Below are 14,729 nucleotides of genomic sequence, written 5' to 3'. Positions count from 1 at the left end.
AATCTGTACCAAGTCCCATCTTTCTAACTTAAAAAACACCAAAGTTATGCCAATTTCGATCGTTCTATGACAGCTATAGGATATAGTCGGCCGATCCTTATGAAATTTTGTACATAAGATATTTTGGTATAAAATATATATCCACATAAATATAACATGTGTGGAAAGTCCCAACCCTCTAACTTAAAAAACACCAAAGTTATGGCATTTCCGATCAATCAGTTATATGGCAGCTATAGGATATAGTCGACCGATCCCGGCCGTTCCATATATATATATACTACATATATATACTACATATATACTACCTGCAAGGAAAAGAAGGAGCAAGGGTATAAAGATAATAATCTGTAATCTGTAATCAAAACAATTACAACAGACACCAAGTAAAAATTCCCATCGGTCAAGCACACCATACGGAAATAGAAGGGAAATGTTTGCATCTTGAAATATACTATGCCCAAAATCTTATATTCATTACCAGTATAGATTCGTATTCACAATACTTGGTCGTAAATGAAATTCCTAATAAACTAAATATAGAAACAAAGATTCAGAAATTTTACAACAGTTTCCATTGGCCAAAACATTGATGATAGGAAAGGAACAAAGTTTTTCCTCATCCCAATTTAAATCTTTTGTCCAACGCAATGGAATATCTGTATTCTTTGCGGATCCTCGACATAGTACGTCCAACATACAAATATAACGGGCACAATTATAAAAATAAGTACCATTGTTAAAGAAAATATTTCTAGCAAAGTTATCGCAGCGGACGGCAGTCTGCTAGGTGGCGACACGCATGCCCCCTGCTGCTTTAAGGCGCGTAAAGACACTATATTAATAGGCGAAGAATTAAAAATTTCCAATGAACGTTCAATCTGAGTGAGTGATATACCAAATGTAATATACCAAAAGGTATTGTTTTCACTAGAGGGATTTTATCCAAACATTAGCCAAAAGAAGTATGGTTTGGGAGAAATTCCATATTCGGTTGCCAAATATATATATATATATATTGTCTTTTTGTAAGTTTCCAACATAAACAACATTTTTTCGCTTGTAGATGGCGCTTTGCCACTCCCATCAAATAAAAAATAAATTATATCAAATAAAAAACCTCTTGACGAGGTAAAATAACGAAAACTATGTATAAAAAATTACATATAAAAAATTTTCTTATTAGGCACGTGGGTCATTATTAATAAACAATATAAACACGTGCCGGGTACGAATATTTTTTATATGTAATTTTTTATATATATGTATATTGTATTTTTTCGTCACCAAAATGGATATCAGATATTCGCCACCGTTATTTTACCGTCACCGTTTTTTTTATTTAATTATAAATAACAGAAACCGCACGATTCATAAATACAACATTAAATAATTGACGTCAAATTCCAAATATTGATTTCATTAATGTACTTTTTATTACTGGCAGCCAAAACCAAACCAGAAATTATGGATTATTCGAACCATGATATCGTTCTATACAATGATACCAAAGATGTTCTTATTTATTAATCATACTCATATTTCATATTTCTAATAAAAGCTTTTATAGATAAACGACAGATGACGACAGCAAAAATTCTCTTTGAGAAATATCCCACGATTTAAAAATTATTGAAATATTTATCACCCAAATAATACCCAGAAGGTCAAATAGAGGTGTATTAATGAAATAGGAACTATTTGGAAATGGATAGCAGGGACACCAGATCACGATAATTTCATAACAGTCCAGCGCTTGCTTACTTACGGTCTTGAATGAATTTAATTTAAATGAATTTAATAGACACATTTACACTTACAAAAATTGGTTTATTAAATATTTAAATTCTAAATTTAAATTCTGAATTTAAAATCGCTTTGCACCAGGATCTTATTATAATATACATAAAATATCCAATTATTACCGAGCGTTTTGACGTTTACATACGACGTTGTATTCATTTGATTCCACAGGCCGACAGAAAAGAATCTTCACGCATAACCATATGCGTCACTCATAATCCATAGTCCAGAACGAAAATATGTAGGTGCCAACACCCACATCTTCCGCGGTACATCTAATAGAAGAAAATTCTGCACCTAAGAGGGAAAACTCGAAATAATTTTATTGAAGTTTTTATAGTTAGTTAAACAAGAATTGCTCCAATTAAATAAGAGTTTTTAATCTTATATTTTCAAAAAGCCATGGCTATCTATAAAATCTGTAAAGCGGCTAAACCGGCAAAGGATTTGTTTGAACATATAAACAATTTATTTAAACCAGGGGTGACAAAGCACTGCTTATGACAGAGCGAAATTCAATAACAAAGCAAAAAATCACAAATACATATGTGCGATAGAGTTATTTTTATTTCCAATCCAACAACAAAATGCTTTTGCACTAGGCCAAAAAGTGTTGAAACTTTGTTAAGTATTGTTGAGCTATGCAAAATTGTTTTTGTAATTTTTTACCGATAATGGAATAATTAATATTTCCGACAATAATATACTTCTATCATACTTTACTTCTAAAATACTTATTCTAAATACTTTAATACTTAAATATTTTACTTCTAAAATACTTTAGAAGAAAATGTCAATGAATCGGAACAGTTCAATTTACAATGGGGAGAGTTATATGGCACATTATTCAAGGGCTCTACCCAACTTATAAACAACTTCGAGCCAAGAGCGGATTTCTAAATAAATCTGACAGACCCGGAATAAATCCGGGGTCAACTATTTCTGTCAAGACCTTGCGTGTCAGTAACCAAATCGCCCGGCGAACCTTGAATTTTTTTATTTGATGGAACATTTTTATGTAATTCTATTAAGTGTTTTAGTGTCCCATTGTTTAATGAGGACTCAGAGCTTCATACGCAAAGAGCTTTCTAAACAAATAACGCATATAAGTAATGTGTTGGCACCTAGTGCCAAGACCTACTACCCTATATTTACACTTAATAATCTGATCTAATCAATGTTCATCAGCATGTCGCAATACACAATAATTAGACCCACTAACCTATTGGCACACATAGAAATAACACAGGCCGACAATTTCCAACTTTTTTTTTCCTCCACGCATAATTTTACCTGCTCCATAATCTTTAGGCTCCCCTGAACCAAAGTCCAGAACAAACATAGGTTCTATCACCCACCGTTTCCGCGGTACACCTAAGAGAAGAAATTGATCAAATTTTACCATATATTGAATTATGTAGGCCGTGAAATGGCTACGACCATCATTGTTTCCAGTACATATCATTTTTGAAATGTATGTGTACCAACTAAAATTAAAAAATGGTATCTAGCAGTTACCATATCTTTGGAATACTCATCCAAAGTTGAAATCTCAGATTTTCTACGTTAATTTTTGCTCTTCTATGATTTTTCCCCAAACATTTTTCTATGGAAGATTTTTATTTTCTTATTGAAATCAATATTTCATACCATGTTTTAATTTTGGATTTAAGGAAAAACTCGAAATAATATTATTGAATTTAATATAGGTGGTTCAACAATATTTTCTTCAATTAAATTGGAGTTTTTAATCTCATATTTTCAAAAAGTCATCCTTATGAAATTTTGTACATAAAATGTTTTGGTCAAATATAACATGTGTGGAAAGTCCCAACCCTCTAACTTAAAAAACACCAAAGTTATGGCATTTCTGATCAATCAGTTATATGGCAGCTATAGTATATACTACCTGCAAGGAAAAAAAGAATGTGTGCAAAGTTTCAACTCGATAGCTCTAAAACTGAGAGACTAGTTTGCGTAGAAACAGACAGACGGACAGACTGACATGCTCATATCGACTCAGGAGGTGATCCTGATCAAGAATATATACACTTTATGGGGTCGGGGATGTCCCCTTCACTGCGTTGCACCCTTTTGACCAAAATTATAATACCCTTTGCAAGGGTATATAAACACCCAAATTGACGAAAACAAAAATAGGGGCGCTCGACTCTTCGTTATAATTCCCCCTATATACTTAAGCGAATATTAGCTTTCCTACGCTCCCGCTCGTCCTTATGCTAACTTAGACTAGACTTTAAAAATAACATTCAAGTACATATCACAAGCTGCATTTGTCTGAAACTGTGGAAGATTTTTTTTCATTTTGAGTCAATTTCCTAGGAAAGGCCGGAAAAGCCGCTCCCTGCATTTATTTGTAGAAATAGCTTAGGATTCGTAATTGCGGGACCAACAAAGCAAAGAGGGATTGCACAGACTGTCGGTTTATAGGACGATTGGAGCCGAAGCCGAAAACAAAAGCTGATCCGAGGAAGGATCATCGTCAAAGGTCAGGTAGGTTATCCTTCTTAGCCACACCCGCCAGTACATCCGGATTGTTGGAGCACCACTTTCTCAAGCGAAACTTGCCCTTGGACAGGATTCCAGAAATTTGATCACTCATGTTGACAACCATCTTCAGTAGGTTGTTCTTTACCACCAGAAATGAGAGCATCTACGTAGAAATATTGCTGCAAGATCTCGGACGTCAAAGGGAAATCAGCAATTTCTTTCTCAGAAAGCTGATGCATTGCTCTTACGGCCAAATATGATACGGCAGACTTCGTTCCGTATGTCACTATATTCAACTAATACGTCAGGAGATCATCCTGGGGGGATTTCTTGCCAGATAAAACATTGGGGGTAGCATTCTAATACAATTATAAATTTTACAAATAGCGCCATATAACGCCACAGGTTAAGAGTGAATCCTCAGAAGAATATGGAATAGCTTAGGCTGGCCATTAAAACGTCATTCAATGAGTATCCCGAGATTGTAGCAGCGGAACATTAAACACCACCCTATGTTTGGTTATTGAGCTTTCCTCATTCACCACGCAATGATGAGGTAGGAAATACTTGCCCGTATTGCACCCGCATTTCTGGATAACTTCATTTCCAGAGTATGAAAGCCCCTCAAGGCCCGAGTGTAAGAATCTCCTAGGACATGGAAGTTGCATTTAGCTGAAGGACTGGCGGAAAACTTCCTTGTCTTCAACCGAACAAACGTTTAAGAGAAATACCCTTTTGGATGCCTTCACGATTGGCTCAACACAATTTTCGACTCCTCAAAATTGACAGAATTATTGGGCTGGGCTGACTGTCCGTAATGTTGAAAGCTATAACAATCTAAATTTTCGAATAATACGTTTTAAGGCGGCATTTTACGCGCAAATTAACAGAAGCTTTATCCGTTTTAAGCTCAGCGCCACTGAGACGGGCCATCGTTACAGAACATTTAGTGCGGCACTTGTAAACCGGAATCTAAAAAAACTCGGGTAGGTAGAAAGGCTCCTGATTGACCAAAAAGGAGGTGGTTGGTAGGAGCTATAGCTCAGCATGGCGATCTTGGGTCACGTCGGTGTGGATTGACCGGCATGGTGGGGTCGCACTGGAAAATTGATGGGTCCCCAGACTCTTACACGGAGTGGAGCTCTGTTAGAGCATGCTAGTATCGACTCAAGAGGTGAACCCAATAAAGAATGTATATATGTACATTATAGGGCAGGAGATTTTTCCTTCACTGCGTTGCACATTTTTGACCAAAATTCTAATACCCACTGCAAGGGTATAACTAACAAGAAAGGAGAGCTAACTTCGGGCGGAGCCGAAGTTGATATACCCTTGCAGTTGAGTTGGGGGCGCCACGCATCTTATATTATTAGATATATAGCGGATCGTATATAGTTGGCCGATCCTTATGAAATTTGGCATATCGAATTATTTTGCCCAAAGAGGAATCCACTGAAACTTCCATCTTTCTAACTTGAAAAACAACGAAGTTATGGCATTTCCGATCAATCAGTTATATGGCAGCTATAGGATATAGTTGACCGATCCCGGAGAAAGAAGGGTGTGTGCAAAGTTTCAACTCGATAACATATTTAATTCTAAGTAAAGCTATGTAATGTATTACTTAGGATATATAGGAAAAAACATTTATTGTTTTTCGTGCAGCTATGTTTTATGATGTCGCCGCTCTCGTGCCCGTTCTATATGCCTTTTCCGTTCATCCTTTGTCCAACAACGACCAATTTTCTCTTCTGATATTGTTTCCTCTTCAGTAGGTAGCTCATTTCCCCGAATATTTTTTTGAATTGTGCGATTACGCACCGGTCGTTTCACAATGTACCGAGATCCATCTGGTCGTCGCTTAACTTTCCAAACCATAGATGATTCATCACCGCCTTTTATGTTGACTAGTTCAGAAGTATTCTTTGAACTTTGAATAGAGCTTTGTTCGCAACCTAAAATTAAATTGACATGTTAAATCAAAGGAAGAAAAAACTACACTTTTCATTACAAACAACTTTAAAGTTTTTATTAAAGGTTTAGATTTAGCAACAAAATTTAAAAAAAAAAACCAAGATGGAAACTTACCTCTTGGCTACTTACAAAATGATAGCGACTTAAATTTGGTGCATTAAACTGCGGATGGTGACTTTCTTCTACTTTCTTTTTTGTATAACATGTTGATCTGATCTATGCACATTTATGTCCTCTTTATTGCTGGCTTTTCTGGGGGTTTCTAAAAAGAAATATAAAAAATTAGTAAAGAATATCAACTTTGGTCGGAGTCTTTTGGTACACATTTTTTAACTATGACTACCAATTTATTTAGAAAAATAAACAATTTACCAGGTGAAATTTCTATGTATTTTTTCCCTCCCCATGAGGGGAGAAGCCAGTGAAAGTGCGGCCGTCTACATTTTGACAAAAAAAAGTAATTGCCATAAATGTCGTGGGATGGCTCAAGATATGTTTTTGACAAGGGTAATAAACGTTAATTCCGGGAGCGAAGCGGCGCCAGAAGCGGTAATCAGCAGTATAAGCGGGAAGATTGACCGACTGACCGAAGCAAGCAAAGCCAGCTAGCTAAGCCGAAATGCATGAACATGCCATGCATGACTAGCAATCTGACTGAGCAGACTCAGAGGTGGGTAATGCCAGTGTCGTTCCAACACGTTCATAACATTGACCTTTGTATATTTATGTATAATTTAGAATCTGTAAAATAATTGTTCTTCTAAAATAAAGATAGTTGCGAATACAGAGTAGATCGGTTCGTTACTCAGTGTCAAGGTATGGCACTTAAAACCAACCTACTTCGAGTGATCCTGCGTAAAACGGACCACAAGTAGGACTCTCTTAAAACAAACCTACTTCGAGAGTTGCTCCTGTGTAAAACGGACCACAAGTAGGACTTTCTTAAAACTATCTACTTCGAGTGGCTCCTGTGTAAACTGACAACAAGTAGAACTTTCGTCATCAAACCCACTTCGAGTGGCTCCTGTGTAAAACGGACCACAAGTAGCCTTCGGTATCTAATCTACTTCGAGTGTTGCTTCCGTAAAACGGACCACAAGTAGAAACCGCGCTATCCAACCTACTTCGAAAGTTGCTCCCGTGAAACGGCCCATAAGTAGGATCGGCCGATACGGAATCCGCCGAAACCCCATACTATCTGTACTTGAGGACAACCAACCCAGGACTTCAAGTATCTCACATCAACTCTAGCCTGATCACAGCAAGCGCATGGTGAACCCGATCAGTCCCTTGCAGAATCCAGGTACATTTAGTCGGAACTTTTACACGTTCTTTGAATACGACTACGTTTCTGAGATCTGTGCGCTCAAAAATACTGAAAGCCTATGTGGGAAACAGAATATATATAAATGTCTATAACTCCTCTAAAAATCGGTCGATTAGCTGTAGAAATAGTTTGGCTCAAAAAATTTTCAAAATACTTTTTTGTGTACCGCTGAAACTGTGGGTGATGGAACCTATGTGTGTTCTAGACTTTGGTTCAAAGGAGCCTGAAGGTTATTTCAAGATACGGAGGAGTAATAGAGGAAGACTCACAGTATTAATATGTACCTGTGTTTTTGATCTAATGATATTGTCGTCGCTCGGGTGGGAGATGCCTTCAACATATGTACGGCGGCGATGGGGCAACCCGCTTCTAAAACACAAGGCAATGTGTATTCGTACAGCGTATGTTTTATTCTATGGGGATTACATGTTAGGGTAAGAAAGAATTATAAAATTACAAAAGCTTACCGCAGTTTAACCTCCCACACTCTATGACAACAATCACAAATTCACCACACGCGCCATTATTTTCTATCCTAGTGTGCCCAATCTCTTCACGAGTGCACAATAACAAAATTCTACTTAAATACTAACTATCGATAATCGATCCGCGACATCCCCACCTCCGTGAAGAACTTCTTCACTCAAATCCAAAGCCGCCAACTTTGAAGCGGGGCGCATTATCCAGCGGGTCCGATCTCCATCCATGATCCTAACGCGGGCTCTTCTGACCTCACCATCCGTTCCAGCAAAGGTCTCCTCCACGACGCCTTTCCGCCAGTCTCGACGCGGAATGGCTGGATCGCAAACGAAGACAATGTCTCCTGGTTGAATCGGCTTCTCTCTGCGGCACCACTTCTCTCTCCGTGTCAGCGTGGGTAGGTACTCCAAGACCCACCTCTTCCAGAATCGGTCTCTCAACATCCTTGCCACGCGCCACTGCTTCCGCGTAGCTCCTTCCTTGACGAGGCCTCCATCCAGGCCGGGGGTATCCGGTGGGCAAGCTGCTCCCTTGAGGAGATCGTTGGGCGTGAGAGGGACTTCCTGGTCCGCACTCACTGGCAAATGGGTGAGCGGACGAGAATTAACGACATTCTCCGCCTCTATCAGGAAACTCTCCAGGACGTGCTCCTTCGGCGCCACTTCCTTAACTGTGTGGCGTAGCACCCTCTTCACGCACTGTACCATTCGCTCCCAAACTCCACCCTCTGACGGGTTCGCTGAGCAGTTGAAGATCCATTCAATTCTTTTGCTTGACAGCTCCGACTGGATCCTCTCGGGTTCGAAGATCTCCGCAAATCTCTTGGCCTCTCTGTCTGCTCCAACGAAGTTCTTGCCATTGTCGCTGCGCAGTCTATGTACATGCCCTCGACGGCAGATGAAATTCCTGATTGCAAGTATGCAGGACTCAGTCGACAGGTCATGTGCCAGTTCCAGATGAATCGCCCTGGTCGTCAGGCACGTAAACAAGGCCACCCACCGTTTCTCCTGGTGCCGAGCAACGGTCACTAGCAGCGGCTCAAAGTAGTCGATGCCTGTGCTCTTAAACGGCCATAGGCGTCCAAACGATCATCTGGCAGGGGTCCCATAATCGGCGGCATCGGCCGTGCTCTGTGCAGCTTACACTCGCTGCATCCCGAGATCACACTACGAAGCACTCTCCGCAGTCTCGTAATCCAGAACCTGGTCCGGATCTCCGTCATCGTAGCATCCACGTTTTGATGCTTCATCCTCACATGGGCGTCGCGCACAATCATCTCCGTGAGACCATGCCGGTGGGAGAGGATCACTGGCCTCCTGGCGCTGTACGGTATACATAGCGCCGCATCGATCCTGCCATACGCTCGCAGGATTCCGTTGCCATCTAGGTATGGCGCCAGTCCACATATGTCGCTTCCTTTAGCGACGTCCAAGCCCTTCTCTGCGGCCTGCACCTCATCGGGGAACGCCTCACGTTGTGCTCTACGGAATAAAAAGTCCTCAGCTGCTTCACACTCGGCTGCATTGAGGCCGTAGTTCTCCAGCTCATCTCGTTGTCCACGGCATCGACGTATGAACCTTAGGACCCAGGCCGTAGTCCTCAGCAATCGCCTGTAGCTTGAGAATCTCTCCAGCGATATGAACGGGTCACTCGCTCCAACAAGCACGAACTCACTCGGCATCTCCTCTTCGCCTTCTGCATCCGCTTCGTCGGTGAGAGCAGTTCCTGGCCAACTGCCCGCTGGTCTCCTCAGAAATGCCGGCCCTCTTAACCAGCGTGCCTCCTCGCTTAGGTCCACGCGTTGCGCTCGAGTTGCATCATCTGCCACGTTGTCGGCGGATGGTAGCCATCTCCATTGGGCCATCTTCGTCGACTCCAGATTCTCGGCTACTCTGTTCCCTACGAACTGCTTGTTGCGCCTGTGTGTGCTGCCAATCCAACGCAGCACTGTCTTCGAATCCGTCCATAGCACAGTCTCTGCAATGGCCACACTATGGTCCTGTCTGATTGTGTCCATCAACCTCGTTCCTAGAACTGCTGCCTGCAGCTCCAACCGTGGAATCGTCATCGTTCGCATCGGTGCACACTTCGTCTTTGCGCACACGAACCTCACTTGCACGCCGCCGTCCTCGTACGTGATCCTCCAGTAGACCACTGATGCGAATGCCGACTGACTCGCATCCACAAATACGAGGCGTTGTACATCTCAGCCGGTAGTGGTTCATCCCATGAGATCTTCCTTCTCCATACCTCTCGCAACAACAACTTCGCTGTTATCTTTAGACAACATAGGAATCCCAAGGGGTCGAACGTTGACATGACCATACTCAAGAATTCCCTTTTTGTGGCAATTCTCTTCCCATCGGACACGACGGGGGCGACTTTGTGGTACTTCACTCAAAACCTGAAGTCGTCCGTGGCTGGCTGCCACCGCATTCCCAAAATCTTTTACTCTGCCTCACCCCATCCAATACTCTGGGCGTGATCACTGGGTCCAAGCATCCACTGTAGCATCTCCACTGTAGGCGAACTGGACGAAAACTTGCAAAGCTCAAAACCGCCTTCTGCATGTATCTTCTTCACTCTGCTAGATACTTCGATAGCTTCGCTCTCTGTGGCAAAGCTGCCCACATAGTCATCCACGTAGTGGTAGTCCACGATGGCTTTGACTGCTCAGGGATCCGAATCCAGGAATCGCTTGGCATTCACTGTCTTTACATGATGCGCCGCACTCGGTGAGCATGCTGCTCCAAAGGTCATCACGCACATCTCGTAGACGTCGGGGTCCCGTTGGTCATTCCCATCTCTCCACAGAAATCGTTGCGCACATCTATCCTCGGGTCGGAACAGCACCTGGTGAAACATCTCCTTAATGTCGCTGCAGACTCCGACGGCACCTTCCCTAAAATCTAAGAGGATAGATGCCAAGGCCTTATAGTGTTGCGGCCCCTTGCTCAGCGCAGAATTCAGTGATACTCCTCCAACTCGTGCCGCTGCGTCGAATACTAATCGGATCTTCCCTGGCGTGTTGGGATTCTCCACTCCAAAATGTGGCAACTACCATGTTCTATCGCTTCCCGAATCCTGTCGTTCCAGACGCCGAGCGTATCCCTTGTCGATATAATCATTAACAATCCGTGAATATTCTTGGGCGAACTGCCCATCTCGCTTTATTTTCTTCTCGATGTTGACCAATCTATTGTACGCCATATTATAACTACGTGGCAGCACAATGTTATCCGTTTTCCTCAATAATCCCGTCTGGTATCGGCGGCCAACTCGCACCGTAGTATCCTCCAAGATCTTCTGAGCCCTCACGTCGTCGCTGGCTGTGGCCGCTGGCGCCGCCTTCACACCGAAGTTCTCGATCTCGAAGTAGTCCTCGACGATCCGTTCCACGTTATCATCCAACGACGTGGCTAGCAGACAAGACCTCGGTGATGGCGTGTCTCGTCGTCCTTCTACAGGCCCAAAAACAACCCATCCTAATTCGGTTGCGGCAGCGTACGGTCCCTCGCTGGCAAACCGTCTCGTTTTCAATGGCAGTCCTAGATGCCCATGGTCCAAACCAATAAGCAGCTTCGGCACTGCATTTACGTAGGGCTTCATTGGTAATAGAGCGTCCTTGTTCACGCTCCTAACATCCCTTCTGTGCAGGCTCTGCATCGGCAGACTCAAGTTCGAAATGGCATAGACGTTCCTCAGCACATGTCGGGAGGACTTGCCTGCTCTACTGATCTGCAGACGTACCACGTTAATAGGCTCTCTTGTGGCCGTGCCTCCGAACCATTGAACGTTCAGCTGACGACGTACTCCTTGTACGCCTAGCTCTGCAACCAGCTCGTTGTCTACCATCGTCACCGAAGAACCTTCATCCAGAAGAGCGTACGTATCCACCTGCTTCCCACCTCCGTATAGCGTCACCGGCAATACACGGAACAGAAGTCGTTCTCGGTCCTCGTCGACACAGCTCAAATTTCTCTCCGGCGTTGCAGAAGCATCCACGGATGAGGCTGCTCCTCCATTCACTCGGACGCCTTCCCTCGGTCCGGCGGCCTGCCGGTTGTAGCTTCTCCAATTGCCGCCTCGCTGTGGCGGTCTCCTGAAGCCTTCATTGTTTGCCTCATGAAGAAGACGGTGGTGCTTCCTCCTGCATCCATTCATGGGGCACTCTCCTGACGCAGCGCAGGATCTAGTCATATGCCCGCTTTGCAAGCACATGAAGCATAGGCGATGTCTTCTTGCGAGTCTCCACCTCTCTGTAGGTGTGGCTCCAATAAATCGTTGGCAGTCCCGAACTGCATGTTGTCCAAGGCCTTCACAAATTGGACAATTCCTGCGGCAGCTCTCCTGTTGCTCCTCCTGCTCTCGGTCGACGCTGGCATGAAGCAATCGACGCCTTGGCTCCTTTCCATCAATGTCGGCCACCATGCAGACCACGTTGGCTAGTTCCGTCAACCACGAACTGAAGTCCACAATCGTCGGATAGGGCCGAATAGTTGCAGGGTGCCTTGCCCAGTCCACTCGTTTGCTTATTGGGAGCTTGGCCACAAGCTCTTCCATCAGCATAGGGTTACCCAGGTGCTGCTCCGCCTTCGCTGACTGTAGGAAAGCCTTCAGGTTGCTGACATGTGTGGCGAATGCGACGAGCTTTCCTAGATTGTGCTCCGTAATTGCAGGCACATCTCGAATGCTGTTGGGCTGGCTGCGTATTAGTTGCTCCGGTCGGCCGTATCTGAATCGCAGCTACATTCGCATTGCTGGGGTGAATCAACAACGACTTCACCGTCTCACGCGCGTCATCCTTTAACGCCTTCAGTAGCCTTTGGTTATTCTCCAAGTCCGTACAACCATACGCTTGCGTCGTCTCCTTAAACGCGCAGTAGAAAATGGGCCAGTCCTCTAGCTTCCCTCCGAACGTAGGCAGTTCAGGAAGCTTTCGTGGCGCCCAGCGTGCAGTTCCTCCAATGCTCGTCGCCCAAGCACCGTCTCCAGGAGAAGGCGCACGTACCGATGTTCCGCCGGCCACTTCATTCTGTAGCCCGAAACCATGCGCTGGAATAGTAGTGACGGTAGCGCAAAATGGCGATGCTTGATTAATCCTCGTGGTACAGTTCTGCGAACACGGTACCGTTTGAGATCCGCTCCAGGATGGCGGTCTCTCTGACGCCGCATGATAAACACTTGTCGGGTTGGGTACGGTCAGGCCGATTGCAAATGGCGGCTGACCTACCCCAACCTCACTCGACACAACGGGGTCAGTGCGTTCCATATTAGCGCTGCGAGCGCGTTCCAACTCCTTCTCCAACTCGGCAATCCTATCCATGAGGTCGGCCACCTTCGGTTTCCTGGTGGCTCCAGATGCTGCCAGCTGCGCTGATGACGCCGGGGCTTCACTGCCTCGGCCGCTGGCTTGCGACGTCCCTATACTAGGTTGCGGGGCCAAAACGCTGCCATCTACTTGCGTTGCGATATTCTGTCCCTCGTTTAGTCGGGGACTCCTTCTGGGCGAATGGTGCATCATGTCGTCCAGGCAAGATCGACCCTCTCACCAGGGTGCTATTCCAAAACAATGTCGCCAGTCGCCTGACTGCGAATAAAAGATTCTGTCGTCGCTCGGGTGGGAGATGCCTTCAACATATGTACGGCGGCGATGGGGCAACCCGCTTCTAAAACACAAGGCAATGTGTATTCGTACAGCGTATGTTTTATTCTATGGGGATTACATGTTAGGGTAAGAAAGAATGATAAAATTACAAAAGCTTACCGCAGTTTAACCTCCCACACTCTATGACAACAATCACAAATTCACCACACGCGCCATTATTTTCTATCCTAGTGTGCCCAATCTCTTCACGAGTGCGCAATAACAACATTCTACTTAAATACTAACTATCGATAATCGATCCGCGACAGATATGTATATGCATTCAAATATCCAGAAAAGTTTTCAAATAGCCCACAATCTTGAATCAAGTGAGCGAAAAAAAATAATGATATATATTTTTTCGATCAAAAAATAATGATTATTTTCTGAGTGAAAAAATATAAACCAATTCATCATTATTATCCTTTTAAAAAAATTACGCCATTTTTTTGTATGCGATTTATTTTTTATTCTAGGCCACAAACTTTTTGTTTTTTTGCTACAAATCATGTTTTTTTTAAATAAATGTTAATTTTCCTGTGACACAAAAAACATTTCTAATATTTTTTTAAGTAATTATTTTTATAAACTTATAAAAAAACAAATATGAATGCTACATATTTAATTCTAAGTAAAGCTATGTAATATATTACTTAGGATATATAGGAAAAAAAATGTATTGTTTTTCTTGCAGCTATGTTTTATGACGTCGCCGCTCTCGTGCCCGTTCTATATGCCTTTTCCGTTCATCCTTTTTCCAACAACGACCAATTTTCACTTCTGATATTGTTTCCTCTTCAGTAGGTAGCTCATTTCCACGAATATTTTTTTGAATTGTCCGATTACGCACCGGTCGTTTCACAATGTACCGAGATCCATCTGGTCGTCGTTTAACTTTCCAAACCATAGATGATTCATCACCGCCTTTTATGTTGACTAGTTCAGAAGTATTCTTTGAACTTTGAATAGAGCTTTGTCGCAACCTAA

General features: G+C 43.2%; 2 protein-coding genes and 1 long non-coding RNA gene across 3 annotated transcripts; all 3 read right to left on the bottom strand.

Moving 5' to 3' along the window:
* Positions 1 to 5,997: 5,997 nt before the first annotated feature.
* On the bottom strand, positions 5,998 to 6,545 carry LOC116655093. Its single transcript, XR_004310253.2, has 2 exons — positions 6,403 to 6,545; positions 5,998 to 6,269 (listed from the first exon to the last, which is right to left on the bottom strand). It is a non-coding gene; the product is annotated as an uncharacterized LOC116655093 (long non-coding RNA).
* Positions 6,546 to 8,483: 1,938 nt separating this feature from the next.
* On the bottom strand, positions 8,484 to 12,664 carry LOC123257723. The gene is made up of 6 exons (XM_044717648.1): positions 11,157 to 12,664; positions 10,828 to 10,997; positions 10,558 to 10,764; positions 9,239 to 10,300; positions 8,555 to 9,149; positions 8,484 to 8,499 (listed from the first exon to the last, which is right to left on the bottom strand). The coding sequence occupies exons 1-6, from the start codon at positions 12,662 to 12,664 to the stop codon at positions 8,484 to 8,486; spliced, it is 3,558 nt and encodes a 1,185-aa protein (XP_044573583.1).
* Positions 12,603 to 13,952, bottom strand: LOC116655083. The gene is made up of 2 exons (XM_032452147.1): positions 13,863 to 13,952; positions 12,603 to 13,808 (listed from the first exon to the last, which is right to left on the bottom strand). Exon 2 carries the CDS (start codon positions 13,617 to 13,619, stop codon positions 12,669 to 12,671), a length of 951 nt encoding a protein of 316 aa, XP_032308038.1. The 5' UTR covers positions 13,620 to 13,808; positions 13,863 to 13,952; the 3' UTR covers positions 12,603 to 12,668.
* Positions 13,953 to 14,729: the final 777 nt, after the last annotated feature.

This window comes from Drosophila ananassae (genome assembly GCF_017639315.1).
Source record: "Drosophila ananassae strain 14024-0371.13 chromosome 4 unlocalized genomic scaffold, ASM1763931v2 tig00000054, whole genome shotgun sequence".
Classification (NCBI taxonomy): domain Eukaryota; kingdom Metazoa; phylum Arthropoda; class Insecta; order Diptera; family Drosophilidae; genus Drosophila; species Drosophila ananassae.
The sequence above is the reverse complement of the archived record's forward strand: the minus strand, read 5'-3'. Positions and strand labels throughout refer to the sequence as shown.

Coding starts and splice junctions, on each gene's coding strand:
- LOC116655083 (XM_032452147.1), bottom strand. CDS start 13,619: ATGATGCACCATTCGCCCAGAAGGAGTCCCCGACTAAACGAGGGACAG.
- LOC123257723 (XM_044717648.1), bottom strand. CDS start 12,664: ATGCTGATGGAAGAGCTTGTGGCCAAGCTCCCAATAAGCAAACGAGTG. Junction 10,301..10,557: donor CGCCCAGAGTATTGGATGGG/GTGAGGCAGAGT, acceptor CTACCGGCTGAG/ATGTACAACGCCTCGTATTT. Junction 9,150..9,238: donor GATCTCGGGATGCAGCGAGT/GTAAGCTGCACA, acceptor TTAAGAGCACAG/GCATCGACTACTTTGAGCCG.